The sequence below is a fragment of the Sciurus carolinensis genome, chromosome 4 (assembly GCF_902686445.1).
Source record: "Sciurus carolinensis chromosome 4, mSciCar1.2, whole genome shotgun sequence".
Lineage (NCBI taxonomy): Eukaryota > Metazoa > Chordata > Mammalia > Rodentia > Sciuridae > Sciurus > Sciurus carolinensis.
The window spans coordinates 7,225,592-7,242,050 of NC_062216.1; the positions used below are offsets into that span (position 1 = coordinate 7,225,592).

Below are 16,459 nucleotides of genomic sequence, written 5' to 3' on the forward strand. Positions count from 1 at the left end.
CTGCCACTTCCCTCCTGCCTGGCACTCCACCTTGGCCCTCCCAGTTCACCTGCTCAACCCCACCCTGGCCATTCCACTGACATATCCCAGTCACGGTGCAGGATGGGGTGGAAATGAACAAGATAGGAGAAGAATGGGGGAGAACAAAGAAGACTTTTGCCTATAAAAGGGGAAGGGCACTCTCACTTCCTGGGTTACTAGAATACCAGCCATGGCCCCTTCTACCTCCCAGGAGACATCTGTGTTACTAACTTGAAGTAAAACTGACTTCATATGCCTGCCTCAGCATTCTTCTTTAATGTTCACACTTCAACATTGCAGGAAGCAGAACTCATCACCAATAACCGGTAGTATCAGTGCTAACATTGTATGTGCCAGTTTATGGAAACAACTTCTCCACTTTTCCACCTACTGGTGAGAGATAATTGACCATCTGTCCAATTGGGCTCCTTCCAGGAAAAACCTGTGTGATACCAAAGGTTTGAAATCACATTGAGGTCCCAGGAAATCCTAGTGCAACATCGAGTCTTCCTACATGGCAACAAAATGTCCTGAGATCCTGGTTTCCTGGGCGTTTGGTGCTATTCCTCATTAGTCAAATAAACTCAGGTGATGAGAAGCCACTCCACCCCACCTGGGATGGTTGGGGAAGGTTTCACTTACAGTCAGAGAACCTGGCATTTTCTAAGCCAAGTGAGGGGTGTTGGGTCACCTTTGCTAACAAATTGGCACAGGGGGCTTTCTAGGTCAACCTGAGCATATGCAAATTTTCTAAATCTACTGATGTCCACACAAGTCTGGAGAGCTAGTGAAATCAGAGAGTTCCATCTGACCTTTTGAGCCATTTCAGAACTACCTGTCTTCTAGGAAAGCCCTGGCTCCTCTTCTGCCTGGTAGAATTTCCCCAGTGTCTTGGGAATGCAGAAGAAAAAGATCTAAAACTTCACTGGATGGGAAAATGAGTAGCAGAAGTCTAGACTGGGAGGGACCCAGAACAACATATGGCAGGAGAACCAGATCATGAGAGCTTCTAGGGCCTGGATTCACAGGAGATTCAGGTGTGTCTTCCAAGTCCACATGGAGGAGCAGGGTGTGCCTGTAGTTTGAGTGGTCCTTCCTGGAAGCCCATGGGGCCCACCTTCTGCCTATGTGACTAAGTACTTCTGGGGACCGTGTGGTAGGGAGGCATTAGGAGTGTCTCTACATCAGCCCAGGGGTCCCCACCCTGCTCTGGACCAGCTTAAATCCCTGGCCCTGTTCCAATCCACTTTCTTCTGCTGACTGCTCTCTTTTTCTGGAATACAGGGAAGTCCAGACACATAGATTCACATAAAGAGAACCTGGTCTGTGGAGGTCATCGTCCTCAAATCTCCTGGCCAGCAGGGCATGAAAGCCCCAGTAGGAGGTGATTCCAGGCTCTGTGGAAGACATAGAATTCTGATCTTCACCACATCTCCTAGATTGTGTCAGGCTTCCCTACTGCCACAAGGGCACCTGGGACATTTCTCAGGTCCAGGCCTTCACAGAGCAGAATAATTCTGCTGAGCCTGTTTTAACAAGCACTGTTGCTGGTCTCAGAATCTGAAGGGAATCAGGGTAGGACTGCTGGGGTTGGGGCAGGAGTGTCATCCACAACCTCTCCACATTTCAAGTCAGCTCCTGGGCTGGAGTTTCCCTGGCCCAGCAGATAGTGGCTTTGAAGGGAAAGATGTCCCCCAATTCCAGGCCTGCACAAGCTGCTTGGGGGCACATGAGGCCCATTTTTTAAAAGCCTGTCACATTTTTTACAGGCTTTGTTGCATAAGGGAAACTTCCTTGAACCTCCCCTACAGGTAGAGGCTCTCATTGTTTACAGAGGGGAAATGGGAGCATTTAAAGAGGTGATTTTGTCCAAGGTGCCACCACAGGCAATGTTGGAGGCCACCGGGAGCTGTGTGCATGCCAGCCCCTCGGGAAATCCTCCATCATCATGGTCGGCAGGTAACAAATACTTCTTATGTACAGAAACTTGCAGAAAATATTCCTGAAAAAAATTAAATGATACACAAAATATGACAGCGTGAACAGGATGCCCAGTGATAGCCAGAGCAGGGGAGAGAAACTTGGCAGGCAGACAGGCCTAAAGGGCCCCTCCTCATGCTGCATTTCACTTCTGCCTCTGCCACTGACCGCAGATGGAGTAGACGGCTCCTGACCAGCACCTACATTGGAGCCTGACATTGTGCTCAGAACCCTGAACCATTCCCGAGGTATCAACACCCTGACTGGGCAGGTGTGACTGGACTCAGATACCACTAATTTCAAATCACCAGTCCGTGGTCTTTATGGGTGACTAACTCCCCTCTCACATCATCATACAAAGCCCTAGACAGCAGCCATCGGGTAGCACCCTGCCCCTGCTTTCCTTCATTAGTTTTATGCACTCTCTTATTTTGCTCTCCTGCTCTGTGACCATGGATCTCATTCTTCGACTTCACAAGACAAAGAACCTACAAATCCGTTCTTCTCCACCCTTCATCTGATCATCATAATTAATTTAAGGGAGTGGGAGATTAAATGAGAGAAAGCCCTGGAGAATTAGTGAAACCATTTGCATTGTCACCTTTCAGTGGACCAACAGAGGTAAACAAATCCATTTCTACCTATGTTCCAGATAATTCTACTGAAAAATAAAATTTGAGAGGTAAAGAACCATAGAATTAAAAACCTTACTACATTAATCTTATGTAAATTATTTATGGTTCCGGGGTCATAGCTCAGCGGAAGTGGGCTTGCCTACCATGCATGAGGCATTGGGTTCGATTCTAGCACCACATAAAAATAAATAAAATAAATTATTTATGATTCTACATGAGTACTGGCATTTAGGTGGAGAAATCTGTACACATGATACATGAAAATTAGAAGGAACGTTATCTTGAACATAATTGAAATCTTATTCTAACTGATGCCACATGCCTCCTTGATATTTCTGCCAAAGACAGGTAGGCTTATTCCCAAATGACTTCCTTTTGAATTCAAAACCACCATGGCAATGAATCAGTCTCTCCTAGAAGGGAACCGACCACACCCAAACTTTTTAATCCATTTAAGTGCTTAGAGGTGATTGGTGGATCTGACACTGAGTCAGTGGGTGTGGTGGAAAGGCTGAGATGTAAAAAGGCTGGAAACTCGGAGAAGACTGTCATTTGAAGATCAACTCAGAAGAAGAAGCTTTCCTCCTCTTGAGATCCCAGCTGGGAAACCCTGTGGTCAGTGCTCCTGGAGACATGGAGGCAACTTCACCCCACTGTGGAGGTAAGTCTCCATTTGATGCCTTTGTGAAACCTAAATGTCCATCAAATGCAGCTGATGCTAAAGTCCCTTTGGGTTTTTTTTACCTGCAGAGTCACCATTGTCACCTTGCACTAATGCACGCGTGAAAAGCGATATGGCTCCTGTAGGGACACAGCTGACTCCTAGGGAGAAACTATCTCTGAGCTGGCAGAGACCTTCTGGGGCTGGTGCTGGACTGAAGAATATGGGAAACACTTGCTATGTGAATGCCACTCTGCAGTGTCTGACATACACCCCTCCACTGGCCAACTACATGCTGTCCCAGGAGCCTTCCCAAACCTGTCCTCCTCACAGGGTCTGCATGCTGTGTGTGATGCAAGCTCACATGACACGGGCTCTCCACCACCCTGGGGATGTCATTCGGCCCCTGCCTGCATTGGCTGCTGGCTTCCACACATGGCAGCAGGAGGATGCCCACGAATTTCTGCTGTTCACCCTGGACGCCCTGCAGAAAGCATGTCTGCGTGGGCACAAGCAGCCAGGGGCTGGCTCCCAGGACATCACCCTCATGCACCAAATATTTGGAGGGTGCTGGAGATCACAAATCAAATGTCTCTGCTGCCACGGCCTTTCAGACACTTTTGACCCCTACCTGGACATCACCCTAGACATCATGGCAGCTCAGAGTGTGCAGCAAGCCTTGGAGCAGTTGGTGAAGCCTGAATGGCTAGAGGGGGAAAATGCTTATCACTGTGGTGTTTGTCTGAAGAAGATGCCAGCTTGCAAGACCTTGAGCCTGCAGACTGCCTCAAAGGTTCTCATGCTTGTACTGAAACGATTCTCTGTTCTCACGGGTGACAAAATTGCTAAGCAGGTGCTCTATCCTGAGTGTCTTGACATGCAGCCATACATGGCTCAGCAGAGCAGCGGCCCTCTGGCCTATGCCCTCTATGCCGTGCTGGTCCATGCTGGGGTGAGCTGTCACAGTGGACATTACTATTGCTACATAAAAGCTGGGAATGGCCAGTGGTATAAAATGGACGATGCTAAGGTAGTGGCCTGTGACATTACTTGTGTCCTGAGTCAGTGTGCATATATCCTCTTTTATGTCCAGAAGAGTGAACTTGAACCTGACAGTGGGAGTGTGTCACTAGACAGGGAACCGAGTGCAGTTGGAACTGAAGACTCAGTCTTGGGAGTCGCCCAAGGAGAGCTCCAGGGAGACTCCTGTAGCCACATGGAGGAGTCAGAGGAGCCCCTGGGGGGCACAGTCGCCAGACAACTCACCCTAGATCTGTGGAAGTTCCTCCAAGAACAGAACCAACCAAAGTCTGAATCCAACCCCAGGAAAGTAGAATTCACTCTGTCTCCCAATGGAGTCACCACTCAGCAGTCAAAACACAGAGGAGGGCAGAGAATTCATGATAACCAGGAAATAAACGAGCCCAACAAGGCTACCAAGAGCAGAGTCGGTGAGGAGTCCATGAACACTGGTATTGGAGGAAGGGCCAGAACCAAAAAGAGGAAGAACAAGCAGGTCAAGAAGTTGCGGTGGTGTTCTAGCAATCCAGTACGAGGATGAGCCCAGGTGCGTGAACACACACACACACACACACACACACACACATACAGAGGCACACAGAGAACCCCTAAAATGCTGGAGATGGGTAGACTCTGTCTAGATCATCCTCAGAATTCTCCACATGAATTTAGGGGCCAGAATTCTAAATTTCAAATGTTAGAGGTGCAAATAAAATTTATGTCCAGGTCTTTAGAATTATTCTGGGACCTCAGAGTTCCCTGGTAAAGCTAATGACGGTTTCAAAGGTGAAACCATGGTGACACGCTCACCTACACAGCTCCAAATATTCAGCCAGTAGCACCTGGGCTTCCCCAGACTCAGTGACCCCCCTGCTTGTCAGGCCTTCTGCTGCCACTCTTCTCTCCTCTGACTCCAGCCCCCCATTGTGACCCTTTCTCCACGAACAGCTTTCTCTGAAAGAGACATAGGAGCAGAGCTTCCAGGACACTCTGGGTCTCATAGGTTAGAGTAGAACACAACATAGATAAAAATAGCTTAGAGTTTTTCAAATCTATGATAATTTTCAGATCTGAGGATCAAGGGAAACCAGTGGGAAATTGCAACATTTGTACAATTAATGTGTTCATGAAATTATTTGATATGACACACTTGTTTCAAGGGATTAGAATTTGTGAATTCTCTCACGTGTGAAATTGAGCGAATGACAAGTAAATTTCAAAAGGAAATTATATGCAAGCTGTAATTGTGACCTCTTTATCTTGTTTCAATTGAGATATAATAATTCTTTGTGCCTACAATATACTATGCAATGTTTCGATACTTGTATATATTATGAAGTCTAGTACCTCCAATGTTTATTCTTTCATGTTGGTGAGAATATTCAAACAACCTCTTCTTTCTTTTTTAAAACAAGGCAACAGGATCGCTATCTCCTGGGTGAAACTGGAGGACATTGTGTTGAGTGAAGTAAGCCAGGTACAGAAAGGGAGCATTTTATTTTCTTAAAGCAGAGCCTCAGTTCTCCACCCTCACTGTGCAGATGCTGGTCCCGTGGAGTTCCATCAGTTGATTCCAAACCATTGCGAATGGCAAGTCAACATGGAATTTGTGCCACAGAGAGTTTTCACTTTCTAGTACCCACTGTAAAAGTCATACAAAATAAAAATCAATTTTGACAACCAGAGATCCAAGCTTTCCTGATCTACCCATCACTCACTGTGACCTTGTTAGATCTCCCGAGCCTGTTGAACCCTTCTCACCTGCTCCCGCATACAAAAGAGACTTCAATAGTTTCAGATTTGTTAAGAAGAAAACTTATATTCTGAACGTAGTAGCCAGACTTCAAAAGAAGGCTCATTCACACTTGAATGGTGAGCAACCTCCACATCCTCATCTGCATTTCTTACATTGTCTTAGACAACAGCCATGCTAATGGGGTGAGAGGGTATTGCACTGTGGCTTTGATTTGCATGAAATGGAGAGCTGATGATTTTATGTAGTTTTTTTTTTTTATTTCCTGGTATTATTATTTATTCTTTTAGAAAGTGTCTATACATGTCATCCATATATTTTTATTACAATAAAATTTGTGGTTTTGTGGTTGTTACAAGATTTTCTGCTTTCTCATATATGCTGAATATTAACAGTTTCAGATGAAAGGTTCAATATTTTCTCACATTCTGTTAGTTGTCTCTCCACTGAGGATATGGAGAAAATGAAACTCATATTGTCTGTTGATGGGAATGTAAATTAACTGAACCACTATAAAAATCATTATGGATTTCCCTCAAATAACTAAAAGTACATATACCTTGTGGTTGGGGTACCCAATCTTGGGTTTATAACCATGGCAGTTATCTTCAACATGTCAACAAGATACCCACACAGACATATTTATAGTAGCTCTATTCCCACTAGCTAAAACAAGGGATCAGCCTGGTGCCCAATGACAGACGACTGGATACAGAAAATCTGCTATATATGCACAATGGTGTAGTGTTCAGTCATGACAAAAAGCATAATCTGTAGACATTTTGTTATGCTATGAGATCCAGGTTGAGAAAGAGAGTACTTCATGTTCTCTTTTCAAGTTCTGAACAACAAATTCAGAAGTCTAGTCAGAAAGATCAGTGATTATTACAATTTGATAAGGGTGTGTGGGATGCAGTGGGAAGGGCTTTGATCTCAGTGCACACCATATGCATGTATGCTACAATCACACTGAAGCCCATTAATATAAAATTTAATGTGTGAATAAAAATCATTAAGGAATAAAGACAGTATTGTTATGGGGCACAACCTAAGAATAGAGTGATCACCACTGAGAAGTCCAAATTGGAGAGTCTTTATTAAGCTGGCCAGCTGACTGTCTCACGCAATGCCCCAAAAAATGGCTATTGGGAGAACAGCCCCGACCACAGGGTTGTAAGTGTTCTTATACCAAAAATCACATTAATCTTAAGTGTCTCTTGCTATGATTTGAAATTACAAACTAACATCACGAGATCATCAACAGAGGGGGAAGTGGTTTAAACTGACCCTTACCTAGGTACAAACTAAAGAATGGTTGCTAACATCCACACAATTACTGTTTACATGGCACATTGATGAAGAGCAATAGAGGTCGAAGGATAGCAATTTTTACTACATAGATGTTGCCATTGTATATTATTAAACATGTCACACTAAGTAACTGATGATGGGTACAGAGGTGGGGTGTTCCCATGGCAGAAGTTATTTCCTACATAACATGGAGTGTCAGAGCAAAATGGAGTCTGTTTGGTCATTTCCCTTAGAGTCTGGCCTGTAACATTCTCATGGAGTCAGATCTGTCAGCCCATCACAGTATGTGCAAATATATCAAGGACTCAAAGACTGCTTTTAGTGAAGAAGAAGACTCTTCACTTGATCCTAAACATCTATGGGCACTAAAACTGTGAAAGACACCTGGCATTTCTGCCTTCACTTGCCTCTGAGGCATTCTCTAGGGAAGCCCCTGGAAGCCATGAACAGGTCTGGTGGATAAACACCCTGTGATGGGCTCATACTACCACCCAGGCAGCCATTCCCCTCCTGAGATTACCACCAACCTGGCCACTGTTTACCCAGGACTGCCTGACTGTGACTTCTGGTCCCTTGTGTGCACCCCAAGGCAGGGCTCAGGAAGTCAGGCCCCTTGCCTCCCTGGAATAGGTGCATTCATTACAGTTCCTCTTCCTACTTTCACTCAGCTGGATGCTTCAACTGGTCTTCTGGGTCAGGCGGCAGAAACTAGCATGATTGGAACCCCAGAGGCAGGAACTTCACCCTAACCCTCCAGAAATTCCCAAGCCTCAGATCACTGCAGTGAGTGGGAACAGCCTTGCTCCACTTCTCACAGAGATCACTCATTGTACACTAACCAGGAGACTTGGGTCCTCTGACCAAGAGAAGACCCCAGTGCTGCTATTGGTTATGGGGGTTGGAGGCTCAAGTCCTCCCAGGGGGCTTCTCTCCCTTCCAGGTCCCGCCCCCTCACAAGAGCACAGCTTCCTGCTGATGAGGCAGTAAATTTCCTATTTCATTTTCTTGTGGTGCTTGGGGATTGAACCCAGGGCCTCAGGCGTACTAGGCAAGCCCTCTACCACTGACACACACCCCAGCCCAGACGCCTACCCAATTTCCCAATTCTGGAGTGAGTTTCAGTATTTGTATTTTATAAGTCTCTCAGGGGTCCTATCTCTCTATCCTCTGTTTGGGGTCACTGGGCGACCTGGGAACTCCCTCTCTCTAGGAGGCTCCTTCTGGCCGAGCTGCCTCAGTTTCTGGATAGAATCTGTGGAGGTGGGTCCCAGGCCCATCTGCACTGGGGGTTTCCATTCTCTCCCCTCCTCATTCTTCATGACGTCCCCACTGGTGGCTTCTCCACCCTATGGGACATTCTCCCTGCAGTCCTTTGTGACCTGGGATACTGTGGGCCCCAGTCCTCCACAGCGATTGCTTCTGTCCTCAAGTCCTTGTGGGCATGGCACTGCCACTCCTCAGTCTCCCCTTTGAGTCACTGGGGAGACCTCAGAGTCCCTCTGGGTGAGAACACAAGCCTCTGTCCTGTTCTAGATCCCATCCTGTTTCAGATCCCATCCCGATGGATGTGCCTGACAGGTGACACTCACCATGTTCCATAGGAAGGTGCTGTCCCTGGGCTGGGGGCACATTTGATTCTTCTTTACACATAGATGGGTGAGTGGGAATGACTGGAAGGGTGTCATGTATGGGTAACAGGGACCCCTTGTGCCTATGGACATAGAGTTCATGGTCACCAAGGAGGGCTCCATGGAGAGCAGATGAATGAAGCAAAAGACCCTAGTCCAGGGGAATTTCCTCCAAGGAAAATCCAACAAAATCTGGTGAAAAAAGAAAGTGGGGGACACTATGTACCCAAGCTTGTCCCTGTGTCTAGAATCTTCACAGAAGCAAAGTAAAGCTGAACTTGATGTCACTGTTTCTAACTGATTTGAGAAACTCCTGGAGGAATATCCACATTCTTGGACTCCACATTCTTATATAATTAATCATCCATGCATGACTTTGAACACATCTGCGAATCTCCACTTTCAAATAGTTCAAACCACCCTTCATGCCTGATCCAAATACACCACCACACAGTGACCTTTCCTGATGCGATGATAGAAATGCAAAACTATTCTTTTGTATCTTGACAATTGCAAACCATACGTATGTTTCTTTCTTGGCATTTTCTTCCTGATAAATCATCTTCTCCATGAAGGCAACAGTAATAATGTGCCTTCTAATTTTGAATACAACATTCTCCACATAATGCCTTGTGCACAATGCTCACAAATATTATGGAAAAATAAAATCACAAAATACTTCAAATCCAGATTCTAAAATTTTTCAAATTTCTCTGCTTAACTTGAATTCTTCAGTGACACAATCAGAAAGGCATGCTGCAAAGAATTAGTTGCTCACCCTAAGTGGATTCCTTTTTCTCTGCCATTGAGTCACAAGACAATAAATGGTTGCTATTTTCTCTTTACAATGCACTCTGTATAAAGTCACCTCATCTCTTGAACGCTGGCTTCATGTCCACAGCATGTATTTACTGAGAGAGAGATCACACTTCCTTTCTAGTCCTGTCATTTTAGCATCACTATTGATAGTGTCTGCATTTCATTCCACAAAATGGTTCCAGTTTTCATGGGAAACTACTTGGTGCTTTCTTTACACAGCACCTACTATTTACCAGCCTCCAGTGTGAATCTAGGATCCACATATGCTAAAAGAATTCATTGTTTCAATGTATTGCTTAAATTTGAGTCGGTGGAGAGCAATATCTAGCAATAAATGTATAAGAATGTACTAGTTTTTATATGTTGATTATACATGTTGCAAATTCACTAAATTTATTTGTTGGTTTGAGTAAATTTTGATGAAATTTTCAGGGCATTCTCTATATAAGATCATATCAGAAAAAAACAAGGACAATTTAGATTCTTTCCTTCTCTTTCTTTCTCTCTTGAAATTTCTCTTGTCTAGGACTTCTACTACTATGATGAAAAGAAGGATGAAAGTGGAATCCTGGTTTTGTACCAAAGCTTAGAGGAAAAACTTTCAATTTTTTCATGTTCAGTATGATAATATCTGTGGGTTTGCCAAACATGACCTTTATTGTGTTGCGGTACATCCTTTCTCTGTCTAATTTGTGGAGAGCTTTTATTCATACAGCATAGTGAACTTTGTAAAGTGCTTTTTTTGGCATGTATTAAATGATATATGGCTTTGTCCTTCTTTCTCTTCCTATCTATCACAGTTCTTGATTTCTGTATATTGAATATTGATAATCGTGAGGGCGATGCAAGTGAAAACCACCATGAGATTGCATCTCACACTCATTAAAATGGCTATTATCAAAGTGACAATGTATAACAAGTCCTGGAAAGGGTGTGGGGAAAAAGAATTGTCACCTACTATTGGTGGGGATTTAAAGAAGTAGAGCCGTCATGCCAAACAGGATAAAGGTTCTCCAGGAAATTGAAAATAGAACTACCATATGACCCAGCAATCCTACTACTGGGAATAGATCCAAAAGTAATGAAATCAGTATGGTGATGAAATACCTGCATTCCCATGTTTATTGTGGTAACATGGGAAACATACTCAAAATATACACAAAAACCAAGATGCAGAATCTACCTGTATGTCTATCAATGAATGAATAAACAACAACAAAAAAATGGTGTGTGCAGACAGTGGCATCTATCCAGGCAGAAAAGAATGAACTTCTGTCATTTGCAACAATGTGGGTGGATCTGGAGAACATTTCACTGAATTAAATAAATCACACACATGGAGACAAATACTCATGATCTCACTCATATGTGGAATCAAAAAACATATGTTGTTCATTGGATGGGATTCTGTAATTATAAGTAAAGATTGAATTTTAGTTAATAATAGTGTATAAGAATCTGTTCATTAATAGTGATTAAAAGTGTCACAGTGCTATAAAGTGTTCATGAGGGGGAAATGTGGTCTAGAATATATAGGAAATTTCTGTAATATGTGTAATGCAATTGTTTACAAAATAAAAATACTATTAAAAATAAATTTTTCTAGCACATATTTGTTTAATTCATTTGTTTAATTAATTACTCATTATGCAAGAATTCACTAGTTCTATTATTTTCATTTTTAAAATATAAGTATTTATGAAACAGACACAAAGTGTTGCAGATAATACACATTTATTAATAATTGCTTACATTTTATATTCCATATAAAATAATAACATTTATATGTACAATTAGCATAATAAAAGGATAGTATATACCCTTTTTGTTTCTGATCTAATACCTTGCATTTCCTTTTACCTAATGATAGCAAGCATGTTTTCACGTGATTGTTGGTCATTTGTATATTTCTTCTGGGAAGTATATATTCAAGTCATTTGCCCATTTTCAATGAACAAACCACATGCTATCCAAGGAGGGTTCACCTCTGAGCTACAGCCAATTTTATTTTTTGAAACAGGGTCCATCTGCATTGCTAAGAGACTCACTAAATTGCTGTGGCTGGCTTTGGACTTCAAACTTTGATATTATTAGTTATGAGGGAGTGCAAATGAAAACCAGGCCAGTATACCACCTGTTGCCATTAAGAATGAATATCACACAGAAAATGAAATATGACAAATGTTGTCAAGGATGTACAAGTTTCCTCTTTTAAAGTTAAAGCTTATTTTGTGAGGCCACTTTTGATAACATCGTATCTCTTTGTTAAGGAGTTGGAAACAGCTGAATTAAAATGTGTGTGTGTGTGTGTGTGTGTTGTGTGTGTGTGTGTGTGTGCGTGTGCGTGTGCACAAGCAGATGGAGAAGAGTGCCAACACAGATGGGTGTCTATAATAGTTAATATCTCTGATGTGTGGATGAGAAATTTTCAAGGCGCTGACCATGAGATTTTCATTGCTTATGTAGTTTGCATTTTATAGTAGGTTCTAGAAATGGAAATGCCAACCTCTCTATGCAAGATCAATTTCACTCTAATGGGGAAAATTCCATTTTGACTTGCTTTTGGCAAGGGTGAGAGAGACCAATGCTTGGACTCATCACCTGGCACTTGGTGGAATCAGCACACAGGCAGTGATGGTAGAGAGCTGAGTTTTTGCTCTAATATGACAAAGTTATTTTCCCTTTCTTGAACAGTTTGTTTCACTTAAAAAGATGTCCTCCAGTTCCACCCAGGTGGTTGTAAGAATAATGATTTGTGTAATTCAAAAGAGGTGGAACAGGGGCGTTGGATGCTCTCCACAATGAAACATTATCTTTGAAATTGTACATTTACTCAATGTATACAAGTATGGAAATATCAGCTTGTCCTCTGCAGGTGTACACAATTATTATGTCAATTAAAAAGGAAGAAAAGCAAAGATAGAGCTGTTTTATAACTGCACTTCTCTTTATTTTTATTCAATTTGCTTCACTTCACACTTCAGCACATTTAAAACTTCAAATGCCATTGACACAAATGTGGATGGTACTCCAGAGGTTGATCGACTCATTAATTTCCAGATACAATGTGATTTTAGACTCATATATCTTTTTAAATTCTTATTTGTTCTAATTAGTCATACATGATAATAGAATGCATTTATGCATTTTTAATATCATCTGTAAATGGAGTACAACTCTCATTTTTCTGATTGTACAAATTGTAGAGTCACATTGTCATGCAGTCATATATATACATAAGGTAATATTGTCTATTACATTCTACTATCTTTCTTACCTTCATGCCCCTTCCCCTTGTTTCACTTGCCTCTACCTAAACTAAAGAAACTCTCTGAAAAAGAGAATCATGTGAAATAATTTCCATCCTTATTTTCCAGATGCAATAGATTTTGAGGCTGGTGAAACTCAGGAAAGAGGAAGAAAAAACTATCAATTATATCTCCTTACAGTGAACCCATCAGGAATTTCTGATATTACATTTTACAAATTTTGGCACAAAATCAAAATTTGTTTTCTTGTTCAAAGGACATGGGGTAAATATTATTAAAGGTAACTGTCGGGATTTCGGCCGGACCCCTGGCCCTAGGTGTGGCAAGGCTAAGATGGCGCCTGGCAGTGAGCCAGAGCAGTTAACTTTTGCATAAACAACTGACATTATTTTGAGGAAGTTCCAGGGATTGGCTGAGCTCCCTGATGGACAGTGCAGGTCCACTGTATGCCTGCCTTTGCTGCCTGTATCTGTGGATGCTCTCCCCTCGTGCTCGAGTTGCTGATTGGTTACAATAATGTATATATTGGAGTGTAAGTTCCTCAAAGAGGTGAACAAAGAAAGAACTATGAGGAAGTAAGCGCGCAAAATAAAGAGCTCAAAAGAACCAGGTTTGTGTCTCGTCTCTCTGCGGGCAGGGAGTGCGATAGGTGGCGCCGAAACCCGGGAGCTCTACAGGTAAAGTAAAAGGTAAGTATTTATATTCATATTAAGACCTTGAGTCCGTCAGTGCTATTCATATTAAGACCTTGAGTCCGTCAGTGCTATTCATATTAAGACCTTGAGTCCGTCAGTAATATTCATTTCAAGACCTTGAGTCCGTCAGTGATATTCATTTCAAGACCTTGAGTCCGGCAGTGCAGGGTAGGGAACCCAGCAAAATTGAGTCTACATAGATAGATGCAGTGGTACCAGATTGTTTGTGTGGTGTGTGTTATTTTTGTGTTAGTTGTGTGGTTTGTTTTTGTACTTGGATTAGCTCTTAGTGTTGTGAAATTTAACCATGGGAACAGAACTGTCTAAAATTAGAATGCAACAGCCTCTCAGAGAGCTGCTGAAAAATCACGGAACTCCGTTAAAAGTAAAAACAGCTAGAACGTTTCTTGATACCATAGAAAAGGTTTCTCCGTGGTTTTTAGAAGAAGGATTGTTAAATATACCGCAGTGGGAGCAGTTAGGAGAAGATCTGCGCACAGCAGAGAAACAAAAGTCGCTACCTGTGGGAACTTTAGCCATTTGGTCTTTGATTAAATCTTGTTTGCAGCACAAAGAGAAACAAAGCCTAAGAGGACCTTTAGAAGAGGGAAGTCAGGTCTTAGAGGAGATTAAAGAGAAACGGTCTTGTTCTCATCACTCAGAAGGGAAGTGTGACTCAGGCGGGGAGGATTCAGAAGAGGAACTTTCAGGGGAGGAACTAGAAAAGACATTTGGGAAGCTAACAATGCGATCTGAGCGCTCTTAGCGCCCTCTAGCGCCTGTAGTGCCTAGTGCACCAAAAATGGAGTCTATAAAAAAGGAACCTTATAGTAGACATCAAGGATGGGCTTCTTTAACATCTACCATTTATCCAGTGTTTGAGGATGCACAGCAACAACGTTATCACCAACCTGTAGATTTCAAGATGGTCAAACAGCTAAAGGAAGCTGTCAGTACTTATGGGCCTCAATCAGCCTTTACGGTGTCTCTGGTGGAAACCATGATGTCTCTAAATCTGTTGCCCTTGGATTGGACTAATTTAGCTAGAGCCACATTATCAGGAGGACAGTACCTCATGTAAAAAACAGCTTGGCAGGAACTTTCAACAAATACTACAAGGCGTAACACAGCTGCAGGAAACCCACAAGTAGACAGGGATATGCTAATGGGAACAGGACCCTATGAGGGAGTACAGGCACAGCTTAACTTTCATCCAGCAGTATATACTCAAATTGCTGTGGCTGCTATCAAGGCCTGGAAAACTTTACAAGGAACAGAGGATTTACAAGGACAGTTGTCAAAAGTGACTCAAGGAAGTAATGAACCCTATGCAGACTTTGTAGATAGGTTGATACAAACGGCTTCAAAAATTTTTGGGGATACAGAACAGGCCATGCCACTGATTAAACAATTGACATATGAACAGGCAAACAAATGGTACAAGGACGCCATAAGGCCATAAAAAAATAAGGATTTGACTACTTACTTAAGAGTCTGTAAGGACATTAATGAGTCCACTGGAAATAGTGCAGCCTTTGTTGCAGCCCTTGATAGACAAACTACCGCACTTGCTGCAGCCTTAGGTCAACGAGGGGGTGGAAGACGAAGAACTCCTGGGGCTTGTTTTACTTGTGGTCAAATGGGTCATTTTAAAGCAAATTGTCCTTCTGGGTCTCCCTGACATGGGTCAGGGCCTAAAATGTGTCCTCGTTGCCGGAAAGGGAATCACTGGCTTAATGAATGTCATTCAGTAAGGAATAAAGAAGGAAATCTTCTATCGGCTAATTCTAAACTTCAAAAAAACGGGGTAAGGGGCCCACCCCGGGGCCCACAACAAATATACAGGGTAATTCAACAAGTACCACGGCAGTGGTATCCACCAACAGAAAAAGGGATGAAACCCAAGAAAGAAGGGCCACCTCAGGGAGCGCAGGACTGGACATCTGTGCCACCTCCAGACTCGTACTAACGCCCGAGATGGGTGTACAGATGTTAGACACAGACTGGGATGGCAATATTCCTACAGACTCAGTAGGATTGCTCCTGGGCAGAAGTTCTTCTACTCTAAGAGGTCTTATAGTCCACCCAGGAGTAATTGATCCAGACTTTCAAGGACAAGTTAGGGCTATGGTTTCTTCACCCAAAGGGATTACAGTCATTTCTCCAGGAGACAGAATAGCACAAATGTTAATTTTGCCTAGCCAGCATTCCTTATGGCCTAGTAAGGAGACAACAAGAGGAGATAAAGAATTCGGGTCTACAGGCGGACCCTGGGCTAATTTTACTATGGACCTCCAAGATAGACCCATTATGCAATTAACAGTAGGGCATAAACCTTTTATAGGATTGCTGGACACAGGAGCTGATAAAAGTATAATAAGTGAGGCAATTTGGCCCAAAGGTTGGCCTATAGTTACAGCTAATCAAAATTTACAAGGGTTGGGAGTGGCTCAATCGCCTAACCAGAGTGCTGCTTCACTGTCTTGGAGGGATAATGAGGGTCATTCAGGGGTTTTCCAACCATATATTTGTAAAATACCTATTTCTTTATGGGGAAGGGATGTCTTAACTCAGATAAATGCTAAGTTGACAACAAACATTGATTCTAAACCTGCAACACATATGATGAGAAAAATGAAGTATACAAAAGGTCTAGGATTAGGGAAG

At 42.8% G+C, this 16,459-nt stretch overlaps 1 protein-coding gene across 1 annotated transcript; it reads left to right on the forward strand.

Annotated features, from left to right (window-relative positions):
• Positions 1-3,430: 3,430 nt before the first annotated feature.
• LOC124982262 (ubiquitin carboxyl-terminal hydrolase 17-like protein 6) lies at positions 3,431-4,858 on the forward strand. Its single transcript, XM_047548585.1, has one exon. It carries the CDS (start codon positions 3,431-3,433, stop codon positions 4,856-4,858), a length of 1,428 nt encoding a protein of 475 aa, XP_047404541.1.
• The last annotated feature ends 11,601 nt before the right edge of the window (positions 4,859-16,459 follow it).

Bases quoted from the DNA above. Each gene is read 5' to 3' on its own strand.
- LOC124982262 (XM_047548585.1), top strand. From the start codon at position 3,431: ATGGCTCCTGTAGGGACACAGCTGACTCCTAGGGAGAAACTATCTCTG.